General features: G+C 40.4%; 1 protein-coding gene across 2 annotated transcripts in view; it reads right to left on the minus strand.

The window, feature by feature from the left end:
- Positions 1-20100, minus strand: part of CA12 (carbonic anhydrase 12) — a 70117-nt gene extending 50017 nt beyond the window's left edge. For both annotated transcript variants that reach the window (XM_043982599.1, XM_043982598.1), the window contains exons 1-2: positions 19887-20100; positions 11088-11108 (exon numbers count right to left, since the gene is read on the minus strand). In XM_043982599.1, the coding sequence (XP_043838534.1) occupies positions 11088-11108; positions 19887-19974 (109 nt within the window). In that variant the 5' untranslated portion in view covers positions 19975-20100. The remainder of the gene's footprint in view (positions 1-11087; positions 11109-19886) is intronic.
- Between the last annotated feature and the right edge of the window lie 1097 nt (positions 20101-21197).

A 21197-nucleotide genomic window follows, 5' to 3' on the forward strand; every position in this document is an offset into this window, starting at 1 on the left:
CACTGAGGTGCACAGGGATTAAGTGACTTGCCTGAAGCTACAGAAGCACTAAGTAGAAAAACAGGTATTTGAACCAAGGTCTTCAGATTTCAGATCTAGTGCATTTTCTGCTTCATAGGCCTGGAGCTAGGAGCCACCAAACATTTAGTTTCTGGGTTCTGGTGTTACCTGGCTGCTATTGGGACTGAATGAAAGTTGTCATCTAAGATGGGCACATATCTGATCTGAATATGCTCATGTTTTCTCTTGCCACTGTAATTAAACACTTTGTGACCTTCACAGAGGTGACCTGGGAAAGCACATGCAAGAGATGGGGAGGAATGACAACTGCTAAGTAGGTGAGGATATACACCTAGAGATTACACACACATCCCTCTAACCTGAAGTCAGAACCTAGGCCAATTTAACCTAGGGAGTCCTATCCGTGGATGACAAGTAAGTGCCCTGAGACTCTTGACTGAGAGAAGCAGGGAGATTGACCAATACCCACCATGTCTTGCTGGTTGCAAGGATAACACCCACAACTGAAGAACCAGGTTTGGGAGCTCAAATATGGATCTTTGGTTAGTATAGGAGAGCTCATCAGGAACTTCACCATAATAAAATCTCACCAGAAGATCTCTCTGGAAGATGTTACAAATCCAAGGGCTGCAATTCAGGAAAGTTAAGAAATACTTATAATTGGGCATATTACGTAGTATTCACACAGGAATGGTGTGAGACAGAGCCTAGAATAATAGGCTAGAACTTCAATTAGAGAGTATCTGAAATTAGAGAGCAGATTCAATTAATGATAATGGGTCAGATTACTGTCCTTAAGGGAAATCCCCAGAGCATAGGAATAGGGGTTTGTTTACATGGGGGAAAGCATGCCATGAATATTTCCTAAGACGTCTTTGCTGACTTCTTTCAATTATTATCAGAGACTGTCCCCTCCTCTGGGACACAGCCAGGGACAAGCATAAAGACTGCTGTGTTCTTCTTCAGCTAACTTAAAACTCTGTACCTTTTGTGAAGACGAGAGTTATCCTTAATTAAATCAGCTCGATGTAATTGCACTAGCTCCCTAATTGATGTGGAGCTGGGATTTGGGGTAACTACTATTTTAAATTCGTTTTAACTCCAAACAAAATCCTTCCTTTAATATTGTGGTTTCTGTTTGAAGATATACATGCTTTATCGACAGAGAAGAAAAGGTAGCAAAGGGGGTGGGGTTAAGAAAAGTGGGGTGGGGGTTCTCAGTTTTCTAATACTTTCTCTCATATGTTTCAATTATAGTGCTTGGTAAGAGGTTTTTTGGGGAGTGTAGGAAATGATGGAAGAGGTGTGAATATTATAGCTTAATCTCTAGCAGATGCATGACAATTATGTGCATGTACATGAAGGGGAGGTGCTGAGGCCAACTGCATGAGAAGCTGGGGAGACTGAGAATGTGCTTGGTTTCATGGTGAATTAGGATTCCCATAGGAAATGCTTCAAAGAGTGAATCTATTGTCCAGCAGTGACAGACATTTTTATATGCGGGGGGGGGGGGGTTAGGGAGGGAAAGGGAAGAGAAAGGGTAAGGAATGAATGTCTCCATCAGGCTATAATCTTCCCTTTCTACATATCATTTCAGCTCTCATATGGACAGGGCATAGTGGAGAGAGAATCTCTGGTAAACAGAGTCAGAAGAAGCTAGGTTCAAATCCTGTCTCAAGAGACTTACTAAAATAAAATAAAAATAAAAAAAGAGACTTGCTAGCTATATGGCCGTGGGCAAGTTGCTTTACTTTGCTGTTCCCTTAGCTATAAAAGATGGGGATTAGACTCAATGGCATCTAAAATCTCTTTTGGCATTGATGATGATGATAGCTCTTTATGGTTTACAAAGGATTATAGTTTGACAGAGACATGCAATCCTTCACTTTTCCCTTCCCTTCTCCCTCTCTAACTTCCACCTGTAAACATGTCTGTTCCTGTTGGACAATAAAGTCACAGATGAGGAAACCAAGGCTCAGAAAGGGTAAGTGATTTGCCCAAGGTCAGACAGCTGGTGTCTGAGGCAAGATTTTATTATTTTTTGGGGGTGAGGCAATTGGGGTTAAGTGACTTGCCCAGGGTCACACAGCTAGTATGTGTCAAGGGTCTGAGGCCGGATTTGAACTCAGGTCTTCCTGACTCCAGGGTCGGTGCTCTATCCACTGCGCCACCTAACTGTCCCCTGAGGCAAGATTTTAACCCAAGTCTTACCAGCTCTCAAGTCTAGCACTCTACTTGTTCTACCACACATACTGTATAAGTTTCTAAAAGCCTAGAACCAAATTTATGCTCAATGTAATTAGCATAAAACCATCATGTGCACTCCTCTTCTTTTTTTTCTATTTTAGACTTTTATTTTCCAAATTACATGTAAAAGCAAATTTTGACATCAATTAAAAAAAAAAACAACTTTGTGTTCCAACTTCTCCTCCTCCCTCCCCTCCCACCCCCACCCCAAGGACTCAAACAATTCAACATAAATTATACATGAGTAGTCATGGCAAACAATTCTACCTTATCTAGGTTGTGAGTGGAAACAGATAAAAACAAAACTTCATATTAAGGAATTGTCAAATATATATATATATATATATATATATATATATATATATATATATATACACATACACACATATGTTTCAGTCTGTTTTCAGATACCATCAGTTCTTTCTCTGTAGGTGTACTGCAATTTTCCTCTTCTATACCGTTTGTTTTCAGTTTGTTTTCTCTAATGCATTGATTTCTGACTTGGAAAATTCTTGGCATAAGGTAGTTCTCTCTGCAGGCCAGATTACCTACTCATACCTAACTCCTGCAGCAGTGGAAATCTTTTCTTGAAACTTTACTTATAAGGATTTTCATTTACAATAATAAACTATTAGAGTTGAAAGGGATATTTGGTAGTCCAACTCCCTCATTTTGCAGGTTAACTGGATCACCTAAATTAGTAACTGAGCTAGGACTAGAACCCAGGTGGTCTCTTGTCTACTAGCCCCACACCACTCCATAACATTGCCATAGTCAGATAACTGCTGCAGAATTCATGTTTGACTTTTTTTTTTAAGTGGGGATGGCTTGCATAATACCATCCTCATTCTCTCACACCTCAATAGTAATCAAAGAACAAAACAAGTCTGGTTGTCTCCACAATCACTATGAATGGGGAGCTACCATTAGAAAGGAGAGAGTTCTGGCTGCCTTGAAGCTGTGGTCTGGAAAGTAGAGCCATCCAAATTTGTGTCTTGGGGTCACCTTCTCAGGTCAGTCTGATGAGTTACTATCCAATAATAGATCCCCTCTTCGCATACTTCTAGAAGGACATTATTATAAGCTCTAGGCTATAGGAGCCTCCCAGAATAGGAGAATGACTCAGCAGTGTCTACGTGGAGTTCTACAGGCACCAGGTCTAATTATCTTTGTGTCTTCCCAGCACCTTCATAGCAAAGTGCATCGAGAATGCCAGTAACTTATGAGGAGTTTCTTGGAGGGATGGATGGATGGATGGATGGATGGATGGATGGATGGATGGATGGATGGATGGATGGATATTGAGAAATATGCTATAAGGTATTAGATTTTAAATGGCCCATGGACTAGTTCAGAAACAAACTGTTCCCAGCCTGTGCTGCTGCTTACTCTCCCCTCCAAACAATTCTGGGCACCAGCGAAAGGCTGCCAGTTAAGACTTGCTGATTGCCTTTTCTATAGCCCATATCCTTTTCTCCACCCCACTCTGGCTAAAGGTGCCTCTTCACCCAATTTACTTTTGTGTTCACTACATGAAGTCCTTGTAGCGTCCGGCTCTACCCTGGGCTTTCTCAGCAAAGACCTGTTCTGGTTACAATGTCTTGACTTCCATAGCAGAACAGTGATATTGGAGATAGGCAATAGATTTTTTCACAATTGATGGTTTGGAAGAAATGTTGCTAGAAGCTGTCACCTATGTCTGGCCTGCTCTCTTTCCTTACCTCTTCCTCTTAGAGTCATAGTTACATAGATTTAGAACTGGAAGAAATCTCAAAGGTCACTAGTCCAAACTCCTCATTTTACAAATGAGAAAAGTGAGGTCAAGGAGAGTAGGTGACTTGCCTGAGATTCCACAGATAATAAGAGACTGAGCTAAGACTTGAAACCAGGTCCTCTGGTTACATACCAAGGGTTCTTTTCCACTGTAACACACTCTACCTAGTTTTAGAGGCATCTAGCTGGTGCAGTGGACAGAGCACTGGACCTGGAGTCAGGAAGAGCTGTATACACATCCAGCCTCAGCCCCTGGGCAAGTCACTTAACCTCTATTTGCTTCAGTTTCCTCATCTGTAAAATGTGGATAATAATAGCTCCTACTTCCCAGGATTTTTATGAGGATTAAATGAGATATTTGTAAAGCATTTTGCAAAACTTAAAGTGCTTTTGGAACTATGCCCAAAGGGCTATAAAACTGTGCATACCCTTTGATCCAGCAATACCACTGCTAGGTTTATATCCCAAAGACATCCCCCAAAAGATAAAAAGACCTATTTGTACAAAAATATTTATAGCAGCTTTTTGTGGTGGCCAAGAATTGGAAATCAAAGGAATGTCCATCAGTTGGGGAATGACTGAACAAGCTGTGGTATGTGATTGTAATGGAATATTATTATGCTATAAGAAATGACAAGAAGGATGATTTCAGAAAGACCTGGAAAGACATATAAACTGATGTATAGTGAAGGGGGCAGAACCAGGAGAACGTGCACAGTGACAGCAATATTTTTTATGAGGAACTGTGAATGACTTAACCATTCTCATAAATACAGTGATCCAAGACAACCCCAAAGGACTAATGATGAAGCATGCTACCCACCTCCAAAGAAAGAACTAATATCGATTGAACACAGACTGAAGCATATTATTTTTCACTTTCTTTCATTTTTTTCTTCTGAGTTTTCCTATATAAAATGACTAATATAGTTATGTTTTACATAATTGAACATCTATAATCTTTATTTGCTTGCTGCCTCAGGGAGGAGGTAAGGGAGGAAGGGAAGGAGGAATAGAATTTGGAACTCAAAATTTTAAATAAAAATGTTTATTAAATTTTTTAAAAACAAAGTGCTATATAAATGATGGCTATTATTATTACTATTACTATAGCTCCATTCAGTGCTCACCTCAGAAACCCACCTCCTACGCTGCCCCCCCCCAAACTTTGTATTTACTTTTCTGAATACATATTGTCTTCCACTACCAGTAGGATATTAAGTTCCTTGAAGTCAGGGACCACTTTGTGTTCCTATTACCAATGTCTAAAACAATCCTTTGCAATCAATCAAAAATGATTTGTTGGGGCAGCTAGGTGGCACAGTGGATAGAGCACCGGCCCTGGAGTCAGGAGTACCTGAGTTCAAATCCGGCCTCAGACACTTAACACTTACTAGCTGTGTGACCCTCGGCAAGTCACTTAACCCCAATTGCCTCACTAAAAAAAAAAAAAAAAAGATTTGTTAAATACTTACTATGTGCCAAGACCTAGAAGTGTTTGGCTTATAGTAAATACTTAATACATATTTGTTAAATTGAATTGAATCGTCAATATGGTCTGAGGGAGGCCCTCTACTTAAGGGAGTACAAAAATAAGTTTTCAAGCAGCAATTATACCTACACACACACACACACACACACTCTTCCCTCCTACAAAGAGTGCCTAGCATGTAAATTCCTCCATAATCTATTTAACAATCTGACCCAGTACATAATAGCTTTCCTCTTAAGTCAGATACTTTATTAATCATTAAAATTCATCTTAGAAACAGAGGGGTAAAAGTAAGCACTCACATCCACATTGCTGAACTATGTTTTTAAAAAAATAATAAATATTTTTGTTTAAAGTTTTGAGTTCCAAATTCTATCCCTCCTTACCTCGCTCCCCTACCCTTCCTTGAGGTGGTAAGTAATCACACATAGGTTATACATGTGTAATTATGTAAAACATTACCATATGAGTCATTTTGTATAAGAAAACTTGAATAAAAGAAAAAAATGAAATAAAGTGAAAAATAGCATGCTTTAGTCTGTGTTCAATCTATGTTCTTTCTTTGGAGGTGGAGAGTATGCTTCGTTATTAGTCCTTTGGGACTGTCTTGCTGAGAATAGTTGTCATTCACATGAACCATATTTTGACAACAACAAATACCCAGCAACAAAGAGACTTTCTTAGGCATACAAGCATCACTCAAACAAACAAACAAACACCCTCTAACAGTTGCCATTCACCTCCAGTGGAGCCTTCCTGCTCACCTCTATCTTTTAGAATCTCTGGCTTCAAAACTCAGCCCAAATCCAACCCTCTGTAAGAGAACTTCCTTTCTCAGTTCCCTGGCTTCTAAAGCCTTCCCTTCTAAGTTTACCTTCCATCTGCTCTGTATGTATCTCATGTGTACCTATTTCTTTATATGTTGCCTCCTCATTCAAATATAAGCTTCTTGAAGTCAGGGGCTGTTTTGGTCTTTCTTTTTTCCCCCAGAAGCTTAATACCTTGCCTTCTTGATGCAGAGTAAGTCCTTAACAAATGTTTGTTAATTAAGCGATAGATATAACACTGAAAATTTCCCTTGAGGTTTCCTTTGAGTACTTCCTAGACTAGAATTGAGTGATGTATTATTTGCTTATTTGGGTTCACATCTAAGTGGGTTCTGTTACTGAAGGACAGAGGGGGAGACAGAGAGACAGAGAGACAGAGAGAATACAATTTAACCTAAGTAATTACCAGAGAAAGGACCCCAAATATAATATCATATCAATGCTTTGGTGTTCTCTAGAATTATTCATCTCAGACAAGGGTTTTTTACCTAAGGTCTATGAATTTTTTTTAAGAATTAGCTACTTCAATAAAATTAGTTTCATTTGTAATCCTATGTGTTTTATTTTATGCATTTACAAAATTATTCTGAGAAGGGGCCCTTGATATAAAAAAAGGTTAAGAACACTTGACCCAAGAAGGAAAAGGTAATGACTCTGGACAGCAGCTGACTAGGATAATGCTACCTCAACTGGTCTAACTATGGTTAAAGACCTATTTCAGAAACATGAGCTAATTTCTCTATGTCTTACCAAGGTGTTGTTTTGGTTATAGAAAATGCTGGTGCTTGCAGTACACTTATCTAGGCCAAGGAAATTGATAGGATCATTAGAGACAGGTAATAATTTTCCACTTAAGTGATCCAATAAAAACCATTTAGAAATCCATTTTGGGCCTGTGGTTGCATAAGGTTTAGTGATGCTTTGTGACTAATGGGACTGATGCAAAATGAGAATTGAATAGAAAATTTTCAAGCTAAGTTAAAATGTAATCTCCTGTTGGTTTGTTAGTGAAGAAATGGCCCCAATGAATGTGATGAGTAGGAATAGAATATTTAACAATCATGGCAAAGGATAGAGGTTATGGCATGCTTCAAACCACCACCACAACTGTGACAACTGACAGATGAACAGGACCCCAGAACATGGATCATGGTGGCACACAGGACTGCTACATTTAATCATCCTTGTCTGAATGAGTAAGTGTACAGAGTAGGGAAAGTGTAACAAATGTGAACCTCTGAACTGAGACATAAGATCATCAAATTCAGAGCTGGAAGGGATCTTAGAGTCATCTCAACCAAACTTCTCATTGTACAAATGAGGAAACTGAGGCCCAGAAAAATGAAGCGACTTTCCCAAGTTTTCTGTTTGTACTCCCTAAATTCAAACCCAGGACCTCTGACCCAACGGTCAGTGTTCTTGGCACTGTACCACACTGACCCCTGTCTTTTGCTGTTGTTTTCTAGCAAACCGAAGCTAAATTATGTATTCAAAATGTGTTTCAGAATGTAGGGTGTTACCATATAAATGAAAGGCATCTGGGTGGATAGAACATTGTACCTGGAATCTAGAAGAGCTGAGTTCAAATCTAGATTCAGATAGTTACTGTGACCTTGGGCAAGTCATTTAACCTCTATTTGCCTCAGTTTCCTCATTTGTAAAATGGGGATAATAATAACACCTATTTCCCAGGGTTGGTGTGAGGATAAAATATTTGTAACATGTATTGTACCTTAAAATGCTATATAAATTCTAATTATTTTTATTGAGAGAGCTAGGTGCTACAGTGAGTAGAGAACTAGACCTGGAGTAAAGAAGACCTGAGTTCAAATCAGGCTTAGACTTAATAACTGTGTGACCCTGAGCAAGTCATTTCACTTCTGTATGTCTCAGTTTCTTCATCTATAAAGTGGGGATAATAATGACAACTACCTCCCAGGATTGTTGTAAGTATAAAATGAAATAGTATTTGTAAAGTGCTTCTCAAACTTTAAAGGGCTACATAAATTGCTAGCTATTATCATTATCATTATTATTAGAATGAGAGCCTTAAATAGGACCATGTGGAGAGAATGGGTTGAGGAAATGCTAGCACCATAAGGCACACAAAAGAAAATGCATGTGTTAACTTAAATAGTATTAATAGTTTAGGTCTCTATTGTATATCTCAAAGAAGAACTATTAACCTCTTATGAATGAGTGTCTCCTCAAAGAAAAACATACAGGATATTGGACATTTTAGTTTGAGCCAAGAGGAACTAACCTTGAGGGTGACAAGCAAGGCGTAAGAAAGAACCTGTTATATGCCTATTTGAAATGAACAAAGATTTCCTTTAATTCCTTGGGTTCTTCAATCTTTTGTACTCTGTGTATATGTGCCTGATCAAAGGTTGAGGTTTTGTCAGTTCAGCAGTCACTTGATCCAATGCCTTTTTTTATCCCAGGCAAACACTAGAGCAACCCAGAGGGCTAAGAGACACAGAAAAGCATACTAATTGACGTCGTTATACTACATAAGACACAAGCACAGAGGATCAGCCACGTGACTGGTTATGTGACACTGGCCTTGGAGTTAGGGAGACCTGGCTAACACTTACTAGCTGTGTGATGAAAGGCAAATGACTTACCCTTTCTGACTCTCAGTTCTCATTTGGTATGATCTGGAAGCAGACTGGGCCTTTGATTTCATCGGCATATGAAATTCTCAGCTAAGGAAAATGCCTCTGCCCATGGAAGCCCACCCCTTCTCTGATGTCAAACCCAAATGGAAAATGGAGCTACTTAACCATACAGAAGGATCCCTTTTGGTCACATTTTGACTTAGAAAACCACATATTAACATTATCTATGTTCTCCTGTATATGTATTGATTTTGTTAACTATTTCCCAATTGCATTTTAGTCAGATTCAGGCTGCATTCAGAAGGATGTTGTGGGCTACAATGTGGCCACATGTTTGACACATCTGGCCTAGACCACCAAGAGTTTGATGATGTGCCGAGGGTAATGCCACTAGTGATGTCAGAGACAGCACTTAGACTCAAGTCTTCTTGGTTCCAAGGCCAGCTCTCTATCTAATACTCCATGTTGCTTTTCATCTGTAAAATGGAGATAATAATACCAGTCTAACCTCCTTCACTGATTTGTTTTTAGGTTCAAATGAGATCTTTAATAGCTTAAAAATGCACTAAGACTTTTGGGATATTGTGTGCATGTGTATCTGTGTGTATAGATGCATGTGTACATTAACATGCACACACATGCATGTGCATACATACATAAATGTCACAAGATCATATTGTTAGATCTGGAAAGGACCTCAGAGGCCATGTAGTTCAGCCCTTTCATTTGACAAATGAGAGATGTGAGACCCTAGGAAGTGACTTGTCCAGGGTCACATAGCTTCACAGGTGGGATTTGAGCCACTCTTCGTCTAGAACCAGTTTGCTTTCTATTATATTAAAATAGGTAAAGAAATACTACAATGTGACTCTTTCAATTTTCAGTTGGACATAATAGCCTCTGCTGAGGTTTCATTTTGTAAATCCAGGTCAAATATTTCCCTCCCTGGACTCTGCTTCCACTTCAATAGTTGGCTACCCTGCTAGAACATTATCATACAGTCATGTCAACCCATATCTTCAACTTCTGTGGCATCAGAGGAAAGAGGTCTTTTTCATGAATTGTGTTAGGAGATTTGATGCTCCATGGGCCACTGTCCCCAGTTCTGCCCTCTTGCTCTTTATAACAATGTGACCTGCATCTATCTCCTCTTCTTTCACTATTTCCAAGTAGTCATTATTAATAATCCTTTTTCTATAGATAAAGCCACTGTGATTGAAGAGACCTGCCTTCTATGCCTGTGGTCACATTAGTGATGCTGCCTCTTTACTTCCCAATCCTTATCTAACCATTAAATTACACATTCTTTTCATTTCCACATGCCAAGCAAGCTGAATTATTTTCTGGTCTTGCAGTTCTGACCAAAATGGAGATCAGGAACAAGAAAAAACTTTGGCATTAAATAGCGATCCTGTGAAAACTTCATTGCTTACAGATCAGATGTTGGAGGGACAGGGCAGGACAATTAGCTGATTCTTATAAATGTAATGACCAGAACTTAGTTCTCAGCCTTGGGCAGAGATGTGCCTAAGGACAAAGCATAAGAACTTCTAGCTTCCTTCCGTCAGCAGCAAAATCATCAGAGAAATATCCTCTGTCCTCTTCCTCCTTGAGCCAAATTTTCAGAAAGGATCTCTTTATTTATTATTATAGAGAAAACAAACCTATCCCTGGTGAAAAAAGGGCTACCACTTTTGTGCATTCCCTTCTCAAGGTTACTTGCCCAGTATCTGTAACTCTGAATACTCCTTTCTCATGGACACCAATGGCATGTGATGCCTAGCACTGGACAGCCTCATAAGCAAGGTTGTTCAATCCTCTGGAGAACAGTATGTAACACACACCTCTTGAGCGATAGGAACCTGACAGGGAACCAATCTTTCATAGAAGCCTTTGTATTTTCATTTAATAATGAAAGCACTTGTGGTTCTCAAGAGACCAGCTCTAGGGTTGTTTCATTACACTTGCTGATTGTAATAATGAGCACCCTCCCCCACTCTACCTTATCTCCAACTTGCTTCAGAATATCTACATTGCTCTCCATTTCTCACATCCTCTCTAAGTTCAACCCTCTCCTGATGAAAGGAATTAAAAGTCACTACTTACCAATATAGGCCCACTTCGATCCTGAAAAACAAAATTAAAACAGGTAAGTGCAAGTTAAAAGAATAGAAAATTTTTAATATTGAGGAAAATATGACTTGGGGGTGGTGGTGGTAGAATATAACTGTTTTCAAGTTTCTTGTGGAAGAGACTTGTTCCACTTGGCTCCAGAACTAAAAGCAATTGGTGGAAGTTTCACAGAGGTACCTGTAAGTGAGGAAAAATAGTGATAGAAAAGTAGAATAGACTCCCTGTCTAGAAAGAAACACTACTTGTCCAGAATCACACAGTTAGTAAATGTTGGGGGTCAGATTTGAACTTAGGTCTTCCTGACTCCCAAGGGTAGTGCTCCATCTATTATACTATCTAGCTGTCCCTTCACTGGAGGTCTTGAAACAAAGGCTAAATGACCACTTGCCAGGTAAAGGTAGGAGAGATTCTTGTCCAGGTTCAAATTGGACTGGATGGCCTTTGAGGCTTCTCACAACTCTGAGATTCTCTGATTTTGTAAAGTTTTCAGGTCAGAAAATTTCAATTTAATTAAAAAACATTTATTAAAGTCTACTGGGTTCAAAGCAATATGCTAGGTGCTTGGCATTTTTTTTCCTTTTGTTTTGGACTTAAGATTTCATTGGCATAGGAAATTTCCCATAAAGGAACTCCTTCAACGAATGTAGTTCAGCCAGTTTATTATCTTCTCAGTGCCTGGAGCAATGAAAAGTTAGAGTCATTTGCCCAAGATTTTACAGTCAGTATGTGTCAGGAGCAAAACTTGAACTCAGGTTTTCCTAACTCCAACACTGGCTCTCTATCTGTTCTACCACACTGCCTCTCAGGCTCTAGGAATATAAAAGACAAAAATGAAACATCTATCCTCAAACACCTTATATTTTAATCGAGAGAGGGAGGAGGGATTGATACAACATGAATACAACTCTGTGTATACAAAGTAATTCAAAATACTTTTGAGAGGGAGAAAATGTTAATACCTGGGGGAAGGAGGAGGAATCAAAAAAGGCCTTATTTAGGAGGCAACACCTGACCTATGCTTTGAAGGAAGCCAATGACCTGGTGAGGAAAGAGTGTATTCCATACATGGAAAACCAGTCCTGAAAATGAGATGGAACACAGTATATGAAGAACATCTGCCAGGCAAAGTTGACTGGAATACTGAGTTTGTGAAGGGAAATAATATGGAACAAGACCAGAAAGGTATGTGGAAACCAGATTTGGCAGTGCAGTGCCAGGCTAAGGATTTTTTAAAAAAATTTTACTCTAGAGGCAAGAGAGAATCATTGATGATTCTGGGGTAGGGAGAATACACGTTTAGATCTATGCTTTAGGAATATCAATTTGGCAACTGTATGGAGGAGAGTGGCAATGTGGTATAGTAGATTGAGAACTGACCTCTAATCCGGGAAGCCCTGGCTGATGCATATTTGGATGTATGATCCTGGGAAGTCACTTAACTTCAAACAGCAATCTGAGCATATAAATTGTATGGAATGTACCAATGTGCATTGGCAGAAGGCATTTCCTTACCTGGTAGCTTCCTATACTAAAGAAATCACAGGTCTAGTCCCGATCCCTATGAGAGGATAGATGGGAGAAAGGAAGAGATTGACTGGAGGCAGAGAGACCAAACAGCACATTATTGCAATAGTCAAGTCATAATGAGGGCCTGAATAAAAGTAGATCCTGGGGCAGCTAGATGGTACAGTGGATAGAGCACCGGCCCAATTGTCTCACTTAAAAAAAAAAAAAAGTAGAGCCTGGGTGAATGGAGAGAAGAAGAGAGATGGTATAGAGGGAAGAGCAACAAGACTTGGTAACTGATAAGAAATAAGGGCTGAAAGAGAGGGAAGAGTCAAGGATGCCTTGAAGACTAAAACTGGAAGCCTAGAAAGATGGTCATGCCATCAACAGAAGTTTGGAAGAAGGATGGATTTGGAATCATTACCGCAATTCTATCCATCTTGGATCATGGTAAGTTTGAACTGTCTATAGGATATCTAGGTGGAGATTTCTAGTAGGCAGTTAATTTATATGAAGTCTCCTTCCTTAGACTGTAAGCTCCTTAAAGGCAGGGGCTGATTTGGCCTCTTTGAATCTACAGTGCTTAGCACAGTGCCTGGCACACAGTAAATGCTTTGATAAATGTTTGTGCCCTGACTGGAGTCTAGGACAGAGATTAGGGCTTGGATAGAGGGATTTGGGAGTCACCTACATAAAGATGATCATTGAACCCAAGAGAGCTGATTAGATAATCAAAAGAGAAAACTGAGCAGGGCCAACTTATTTTTTTTGTTTGTTTTGTTTGTTTGTTTTACAAGGCAATGGGGGTTAAGTGACTTGCCTGGGGTCACACAGCTAGTAAGTGCCTAGTGTCTGAAGTCAAATTTGAACTCAGGTCCTCCTGAATCCAGGGCCAGTGCTTTATCCACTGCGCCACCTAGCTGCCCCAGGACCACCTTAATTTTAAAATAAATTAAATTAAGATAAAGGGTGATACTCAGGTGTAGCAAAGTTTGTGTATTTCTTTATCAGATCAGATATTTTGAATAAAAAAGTCTGCTTTGCCCGGGCTCCTAAATAGGAACCCTGAATACGTTTGGTTGTTTATCTCTTAACTTGTGAATAGCTAGCTCCATTACTGGCAGCCCCAAGAGGCATTTCAGAGAATCTCTAAGTGGGAAGTTTTCACTTTCTGGTTACCGAGTCCTCCCTTCAAGGATTTTCCAGGGATAGTAGCCTCTTAGTTCCATCACATATTCCCTGTGTGACTTTGGGAAAGTGAATTTACTTCTATGGACCAGTCTTCATATATAAAATGAGGTGGGACAAGAATAGTATTGTCAAACTCAAATAGAAAGGGGGCTACTTGTCTATACAGAAGGAGCCGTGTAATTTTTCCTATGTTTTATTTTATTTTTGTTTATTTTGTTAAATATTTCCCCAGTTACATTTTAATCTGGTTTTGGGCTGCACTGAGGAGTGTTTTGGGGCCACATATTTGACTCTTCTGGATTTGATGATGTCTAAGGTCCCTTTCAGTTACATGAATATAACTAAATGTAACTCCCAGTCACAAAGAGTATTTGTAGTGTGAGAAAATAATTACTGGGGCAGCTAGGTGGCACAGTGGATAGAGCACCAGCCCTGGAGTCAGGAGTATCTGAGTTCAAATCTGGCCTCAGACACTTAACACTTACTAGCTGTGTGACCCTGGGCAAGTCACTTAACCCCAATTGCCTCACTAAAAGAAAAGAAAAGAAAAGAATTACTAATAATGGATTTCTTGGAGGACCCAGAGATCATTTTCTTGGTCTTTTTTTCTTCCCCTCTCCCCTCCAGAAAGTCAAGTTCTTCTTGAGAAACTTTATCAAACTTCATCTGGGACAAATCCAAGGAAGAAAAGGAATATGAGATGGATTCTTTTGTTTATCTCAGAAGGACTGGTGGGATTGAACCACACCAAGAGAATGAACTTTGCCTTAAGCAACTTGAGTGAGGGTCTTTTGTATTCTTTTCCCTGATTTCATCTGCAGAGTTCATTTTAATGTAGACCACCTTCAAGTCATGTCAACCAATGGAATTAAACGATGCTAACCAATTAGCTTTGATCAATGTATAATGACCCGCCTCTATCAAAAGAAGATAAAAACCCTTGGAAGATGTCATCTGAAGTCTTTTGGGTTTTAGAGGCTCTCTTTCGGGACAGTCTTTTGGGACTTTGGGGGCTTTTCTCCTGCTCCTGATAACTGGCATGATCAAGCTCTCTCCCTGCTTTCTCTCAGCCTGAGACCATGAGAAATTAGGGAGACACACGGTCAATCCATTACTGATATAATATTAATAAATTAGTGTATGCTTTCCCCAAACTTGAGTATATGGCTTTAGCGAATTAAAACAAAACAAAACAAAACACGGTAGCCTATGCCGAGGAGTCTACAGAAGAATCCTCCCCACCACTATTCCTTCCATGAAGATGACCTTTTTACCATTTTGACCCACCCAGCTTCAGCTTTTCTTTTCCCCCCTCATTCTTCTGACATCCATCCTATTGATCAAATTACCAGTAGAAGAAGAAAGCCTTGTCTCTTCCACATTTAAAAAAAAATCTTCTTATCTTCAGCCATTCTTTCTTCCTCCTTTTCTGTCTTCTATTAAGAGGCCATGCTCCCCTTCTATTTACTGAAATCAACCCATACTCCCTTGCTCTTGATCACATTCCCTAAAGCCTCTTCTCCTTCCTTTTTTTCATACTGTCATTTTTGTTTTCAAATCCTTGTTACTTCTTGCCTGAACATTTAAACAATCTCCCAGTTCATCTCTCTGCTCTAATTTCTCCCTCCTACAAATCATCCTACATGTTAAGATGTCACCTAATTACCAAGTATCTCTTTCTTACAGACATATTTATAGGATCCCATCACTTGCTTGCTCAAAGACCTTGCCTGATTCCCCATTGTTAACCAACTAAAGTCTATGTTCTTTAGTGCGGCATCCAAGGCCCTCCATAATCTAGTTTCAACCTACTCTTCCAGCTCTATTTCCCAAGACCGCCCCATAAAAAATGAGATTAATTAACATTACCCCCAAAACATCATATACTTTAACATCATACCTTTCTCAATGCCTAGACTACCCTTCTCTGAGCCCATCCCCATCTCCATCTGTTGAAATCCTGGTCATACTTGAAGGTGTACTTCAAATGTTATCCTCTTCATGAAACCTTCCTGGCCCTCACTTAATTGAAAGGGTGTAAGCAGTGGAGGTTAAGTAAAGTGGTTGTGGAGGAAAGGAAGAAGGGAACAGGAGGCAAGGGCAATAAAGTGAAGCTTGGCCTGGGTTTCCTGAAATAGTGTTCCCTGGAGAGGCAGTCACCAACCAGGAAAGCAAGGCTTGTCTTTCTTCTTGGGATAGATACTGGAGCGGCCTGTGGGGTGTGATGAATTTAGATGGACAACATTAGGCTGGGTCTTTGTGGATTGGGAATCAAACTGAGTTTCCCTAAGAGCAGTTCTGCAGACTTTGGGGATGGAATGAGACTGGCCCTGTGATTTTTATCAGCAGATAGAGATCCCCAGTAAGGAACTTCCTATACCAAAGGAGAGCTGCACCTTCTCTACTGCTTATTGTAGAGTTTTCTGAGTGCACTGAGTTTAAAAAGACTTGCCTAGGATCACATAGGCAATATGTGTCAGAGGCAGACCTTGAACCTAGGACTTTCTGTATCCATTGTATCCACTACACTGGGCTCCCTTATTCTACTGTCTTTATTCAGGCCAGATTAACTTTTTAACTTCTCACTGTCATGAAAGAAATGGTTGGAATTCTGGGGAAGCAAAACTTTTCAAGTGAGTTCCTATGGTTTACTGACTACAGGTTCACTCTTAGTAGAAATAGAGCCAAAGAACAAAGAGAAGAGGACTACCTGAGGGAGGAGATTCCCCTTTACTGTCTTGTCTTATTCCCTGAACATTTGTTTCCTTGTCTTACTAAGTATGATGGTAGTTTGTAGAAACACACAGCAGTTACTCTCACAAAGGAAGCTAAGCAAAATTCTCATCACGTGAAGTTTTTAACCCGTTTCCATGAATGGCAAGGTATTTCTGCCCCACTTTTCCCCTGAAGAAGCACTGATCTGGCCCTAGACCACCAAGTAAACAGACAATTTTCCCCTGATTAGTCCATCCTTAGCCTGAATGTTTAAATTGCACCTGCCACAAACTAAATAACAGCCAACAAGAGGATTGTTACTTAACATCTTTGCTGCTAACTCCAGAAGCCTTTCTTTTTATTATGGCTGTCAATCAAGGAAGAAGCAACTGCAAAATGCCCCAAAACACTTCAGTGACAGCTCTTACCTCATCTAATGTCAGGGGCAGTAAGAAGTCAGACTATTGACTAAAACCAGGCTGGGGATTGGCTACTGTAAGTAAGTGGCATAATAAGCCAACCTCTTGAGCTGTCTTCTTTCTTGGCGGGGTGGGGTAGGGTGCGGTGGAAGAGAAATAAATGTCTGTGCCTGGTTGGATTTGAGAGTGGGTGGGGTGTAGAAAAGGAAGCACAGACAGCCCAAGTTAATAAGGACTGAGTCAGAAGGGTTTAGGTTTGCCTACTTTTACAGATATGTATCAATGCCAAATCCAGCTAGTTAGCTTTCTGAGGTGATATACCACCCCCAGAGCTGACACACACCTATAGTGTTGAAACAGACTGTTAAGGTTCTTACTAAAAGAAGCTTTTCCTAAAGTGGCTGCTACTCCTTCCTGGATATAAGATGTTGAAGAATAAATCTGCAGTATAGGGAAAATTCATGCCTAACTAAGGACAGGCTGAACCTCCACAAAGCACGTGAGGCAAATTTCTCATCCCAGCACCAGGCTTAGCTTCTTGAGACTAATAGGGCCTTCTGTGAGGGAAAGAGATTTTTTTTTTCCATCTTAAAGAAGGTCATCTGAATGATTTAGGAAGGCTTGAATAACTCAGCCTTGAATGCCTGTTTGAACCTGCTAACTCACTACAGGGCAGGGAAAATGTCCTGGGTGTGTTTTGAAAAAAAAATACTGATTTGTAAAGATCCAGGTCACAGGGTTCAGAGCATTTGGAGCTCCTTGTACCCACTGTTGGAACTTTCTCGATGTAACCCTATGCTGAGGCAGAGCAGCCCAGCTGCAAACTCAATTCCTCACATTGAAACACAGTACAAACTGGTTTAGGCTAGACAAGATTTGGCTCTGCAGAATTCATTAAAAACCTGCCCTGAACAGCCTCAAAGCCATAATACAAAGCTTTCTCTGCCCAGGACTGCACATTTCACCTTTTATTCACTTCTCTCTCACTGAACCATCCCCCATGCATTTTTCTTTGACATTCACCAATTCTAGCAGCTGGAGGAATTAAAAACCATGAAGTCTAGGTAGAGAACAAACCACTGTTATTACCAGACTCTATTTCCCACCTCCACCCCTGTGGCCTGGTCCTGCACCACAGGTGGGGTTGATATTGGTGGGGTGGGGGTGGGGGCTAGGAGGTGGAGGGGATGTACAAGTCGTTGGACCGCATGCCCAGAGGCTTTAAAAGAATCCCAGTGGGGAGGGAAGAAGACGCAACTGTATGAAAATGTTTCATGAACAGGAATGAGTGCAAGGTCAGCTAACTACAGTGTGAGATGAAGAGTTCCTTTCCCTGGCCTACTTCTCCCCCTCTCCGGGGGGCCCCCACTAATTCCAAGTCTCCGGAAAGTTGATTTGTTGCCTAGTGGGGCAGCGGGAGGTAGCTGCCCCTCAAGGGGTAAAGGTCCTTCATTCAAGGGTGTTGGGAGAATGAAAAGAACTAATGAATAGCGAGTTGTCTCTATTGTCCTGTGTTGGTTAGAGAGCAGAAGGGGGAGGGGGTTTCTAAGCTGAAAGTAGATCTAGTTCACTACTGTTGTCTAGAGGCAAAGGCAAAAGGGTTAACAAGATTTCAACACTGAAAATATATTTAAACTTCTGCTACTTTTCGTTTAAACTTTTATATCACTTCTTTCTCCCATCTCCTTGCTATTTCTTCCTAACTAGAAGATAATATGAAGCATGTAATGCCTTAATTTCATTAGGGGCAATCTCAAAGTTACTAATGATGGGTTCTGCTACTCAGGTCTCCTAGCTAACTTCCAGGAGAAAAAGGAGGCACATAAGTTTTCTGGTCAAGAACTGAAGTGATTTTTAGCTCCCCTGCCAAGCCAGGAAAACATCCCACATGTCTTAGCCAGGGGCAGGCGTAAATCCTCTGGATTTGTAGCTCCCACAAATGACCTGGGCTTACGGTCTCAGAGTATACCCCACACAGGGCATGAACCATCATGAATTATCCATGAAATACCCATGAATTATCCATGAGCTATCCATAAGTGTCAGTCTTCTCCCTCAGAAAGCACTAACCCTAGGCATAGGAGAGATTCTTGCCCCCCCCCACACACATTCTTTCCCCTCCCCTCTCTCTCCAACCTTCAAAGTTTAGCATTTTTCTCTTCTTCCAAAAATAACTTTAAACTTGTCCTCCCCCCTCTGCACGCGCGTGCGCGCACACACACACACACACAATGTGGTAGTTCAGCAAAATGCACTGACCCATACCTGGAGCTCATGACTTAAGCTTCAGGTCCCCAATCTTGCTTTTAAATGTTATAGCACTGATTAAAGCCAGAAAAAAATGAGAACAAGGTGGGGATGGGGGAGTTTCCTTTCAGAGAAGGTAATGATTGAAGCTAATAGGCATCATCCCTCCATCTTTAAACAAAGTTTGTGGTATGAAAATCTATCCCCTAAGGGAATTAATCTCCCAAACCAATATGCAATTTTCCTGCTTCTAGTAATGAGAGCATCATAAAACACTAGTCAATTCTGTATTGTCTGCAGGTGGGTTATATATAGCCTATTTTAAGTCTGACAGCAATTTTGCCCCACTGGTCAGTACATTCCCAAGCTACATTTTTGTTCATTGTACATCCAAAGAATGAATACTAACTCTAACATTATGAATGATTAAAGCATAATTAATAAATTTGCTTACTGCCTTAAGCTCCTCTTCCCACCGCCCCAAATAATGCATTCTAAGTAAAACTAAAAATAACTTGATTATTTGCTGTTCTAGGTTATACATTACTATTTTCCACCCCCCTTATTAGGTGAGGCTAAGAGCTCACTGTATTATTTAATATGACATCAAATAATTCATGTGATCAGTGATTCTATGCACAAAATCTAAGAGCTCAGGAAGGTTAATAAAGAAAAAAAAAGGCAGAAACTTTACCATTAAGTGGTGCTGGCACAGAGGTTTGCACCTTTAAGAAAAGGATAAGCACGGTGGCACCAGCTGTACTAAAGCTCTGGGCTGGCATGTTCAGGAAAGCTCTCTGTCTCCCGGTAGGTAGTTCACAGGATTTTTCTTTTTTCTCACTCAGTGGAAAAGCCTCTCCTGGAACAAGCAGAATGCTACCACGTGCTCTCAGCTGGAGCACTGTGGCAAGCAGGATTGATCTTCAGGCTCTCAACTCTCTTAGGGCTGTTTTTATATAGCGCTCCTGAAAGGCTCAGCCCCAAACAAATGATGTCATTATGCAGGGGGAAAGCCCTGCCTACCACAGCCCCAGTCTTTAGGAAAGTTATAGTCCTTATTACCCTCCTATATTTCCTAAATGAACCATGATAGTACAGGGGAGGAGATGTGGACCCAATTGAGAATGGGCCCACCTCACCTCCTGACCTTTGCCTGCTTCTGTCTGGATCTAGTGACCTCTGAGTCATATCTTCATATATACTTATACAAAGTATTAAGGACCACTTTTTCCCCTGAGGCACTGTTGAAAAACAGTACTCTTATGTGGGTGAAGCTGCTATATACATATATACATACACATATATATGTATACATATATATGTTTGGGTTTTTAATTTCATTCATGATAGCTAGGTGGCATAGTGGATAGAGGGTTGGCCTTGGAGTCAAATCAATTCAACAAACATTTACTAAGCACTTACTATGTGGCAGGCTGAAAGTCAGGTATACCTGAATTTATATCTTGGCCCAGACCCTTACTAGCTGTGAGAACTCTGGGCAAATCACTCAACCTCTGTTTGCCTCAGTTTTCTCATCTGTAAAATGGGGATAGTAAGATAACCTACCTCTCAGGGTCGTGGTGAAGATTAAATGAGATCATTATAAAGCATTTACCACAGCGTCTGGCACACAGTAACCATTATATAATCATCATTTTTTAGCTGCGTGAATTCTGGGCAAGTCACTTAACCTCTATCAGTCTCAGTTTCTTCATCTATAAAATGGGGTTAATAATAGCACTCCAGTGACACTGGACTACTTGCTGTTCCTCACATAAGACATTCTATATTCTGACTTGATGCATTTTCAGTGGCTGTCCCCCATGTTGGGAATTCTCTCTTTCCTCATCTCTGCCTACTTGCTTCCCTGTCCCAGCTAAAATCCAACCTTCTATGAGAAGCCTTTTTGTGATCTCACTTAATGCTAGTGTCCTCCCTCTGATGTTATCTCCATTTTATCCTGTATGTTATCTTGTTTCTACATACCTTGTTTTCATGTTGTCTT

This window comes from Dromiciops gliroides, chromosome 2 (genome assembly GCF_019393635.1).
Source record: "Dromiciops gliroides isolate mDroGli1 chromosome 2, mDroGli1.pri, whole genome shotgun sequence".
NCBI classification, from domain to species: Eukaryota; Metazoa; Chordata; class Mammalia; order Microbiotheria; family Microbiotheriidae; genus Dromiciops; species Dromiciops gliroides.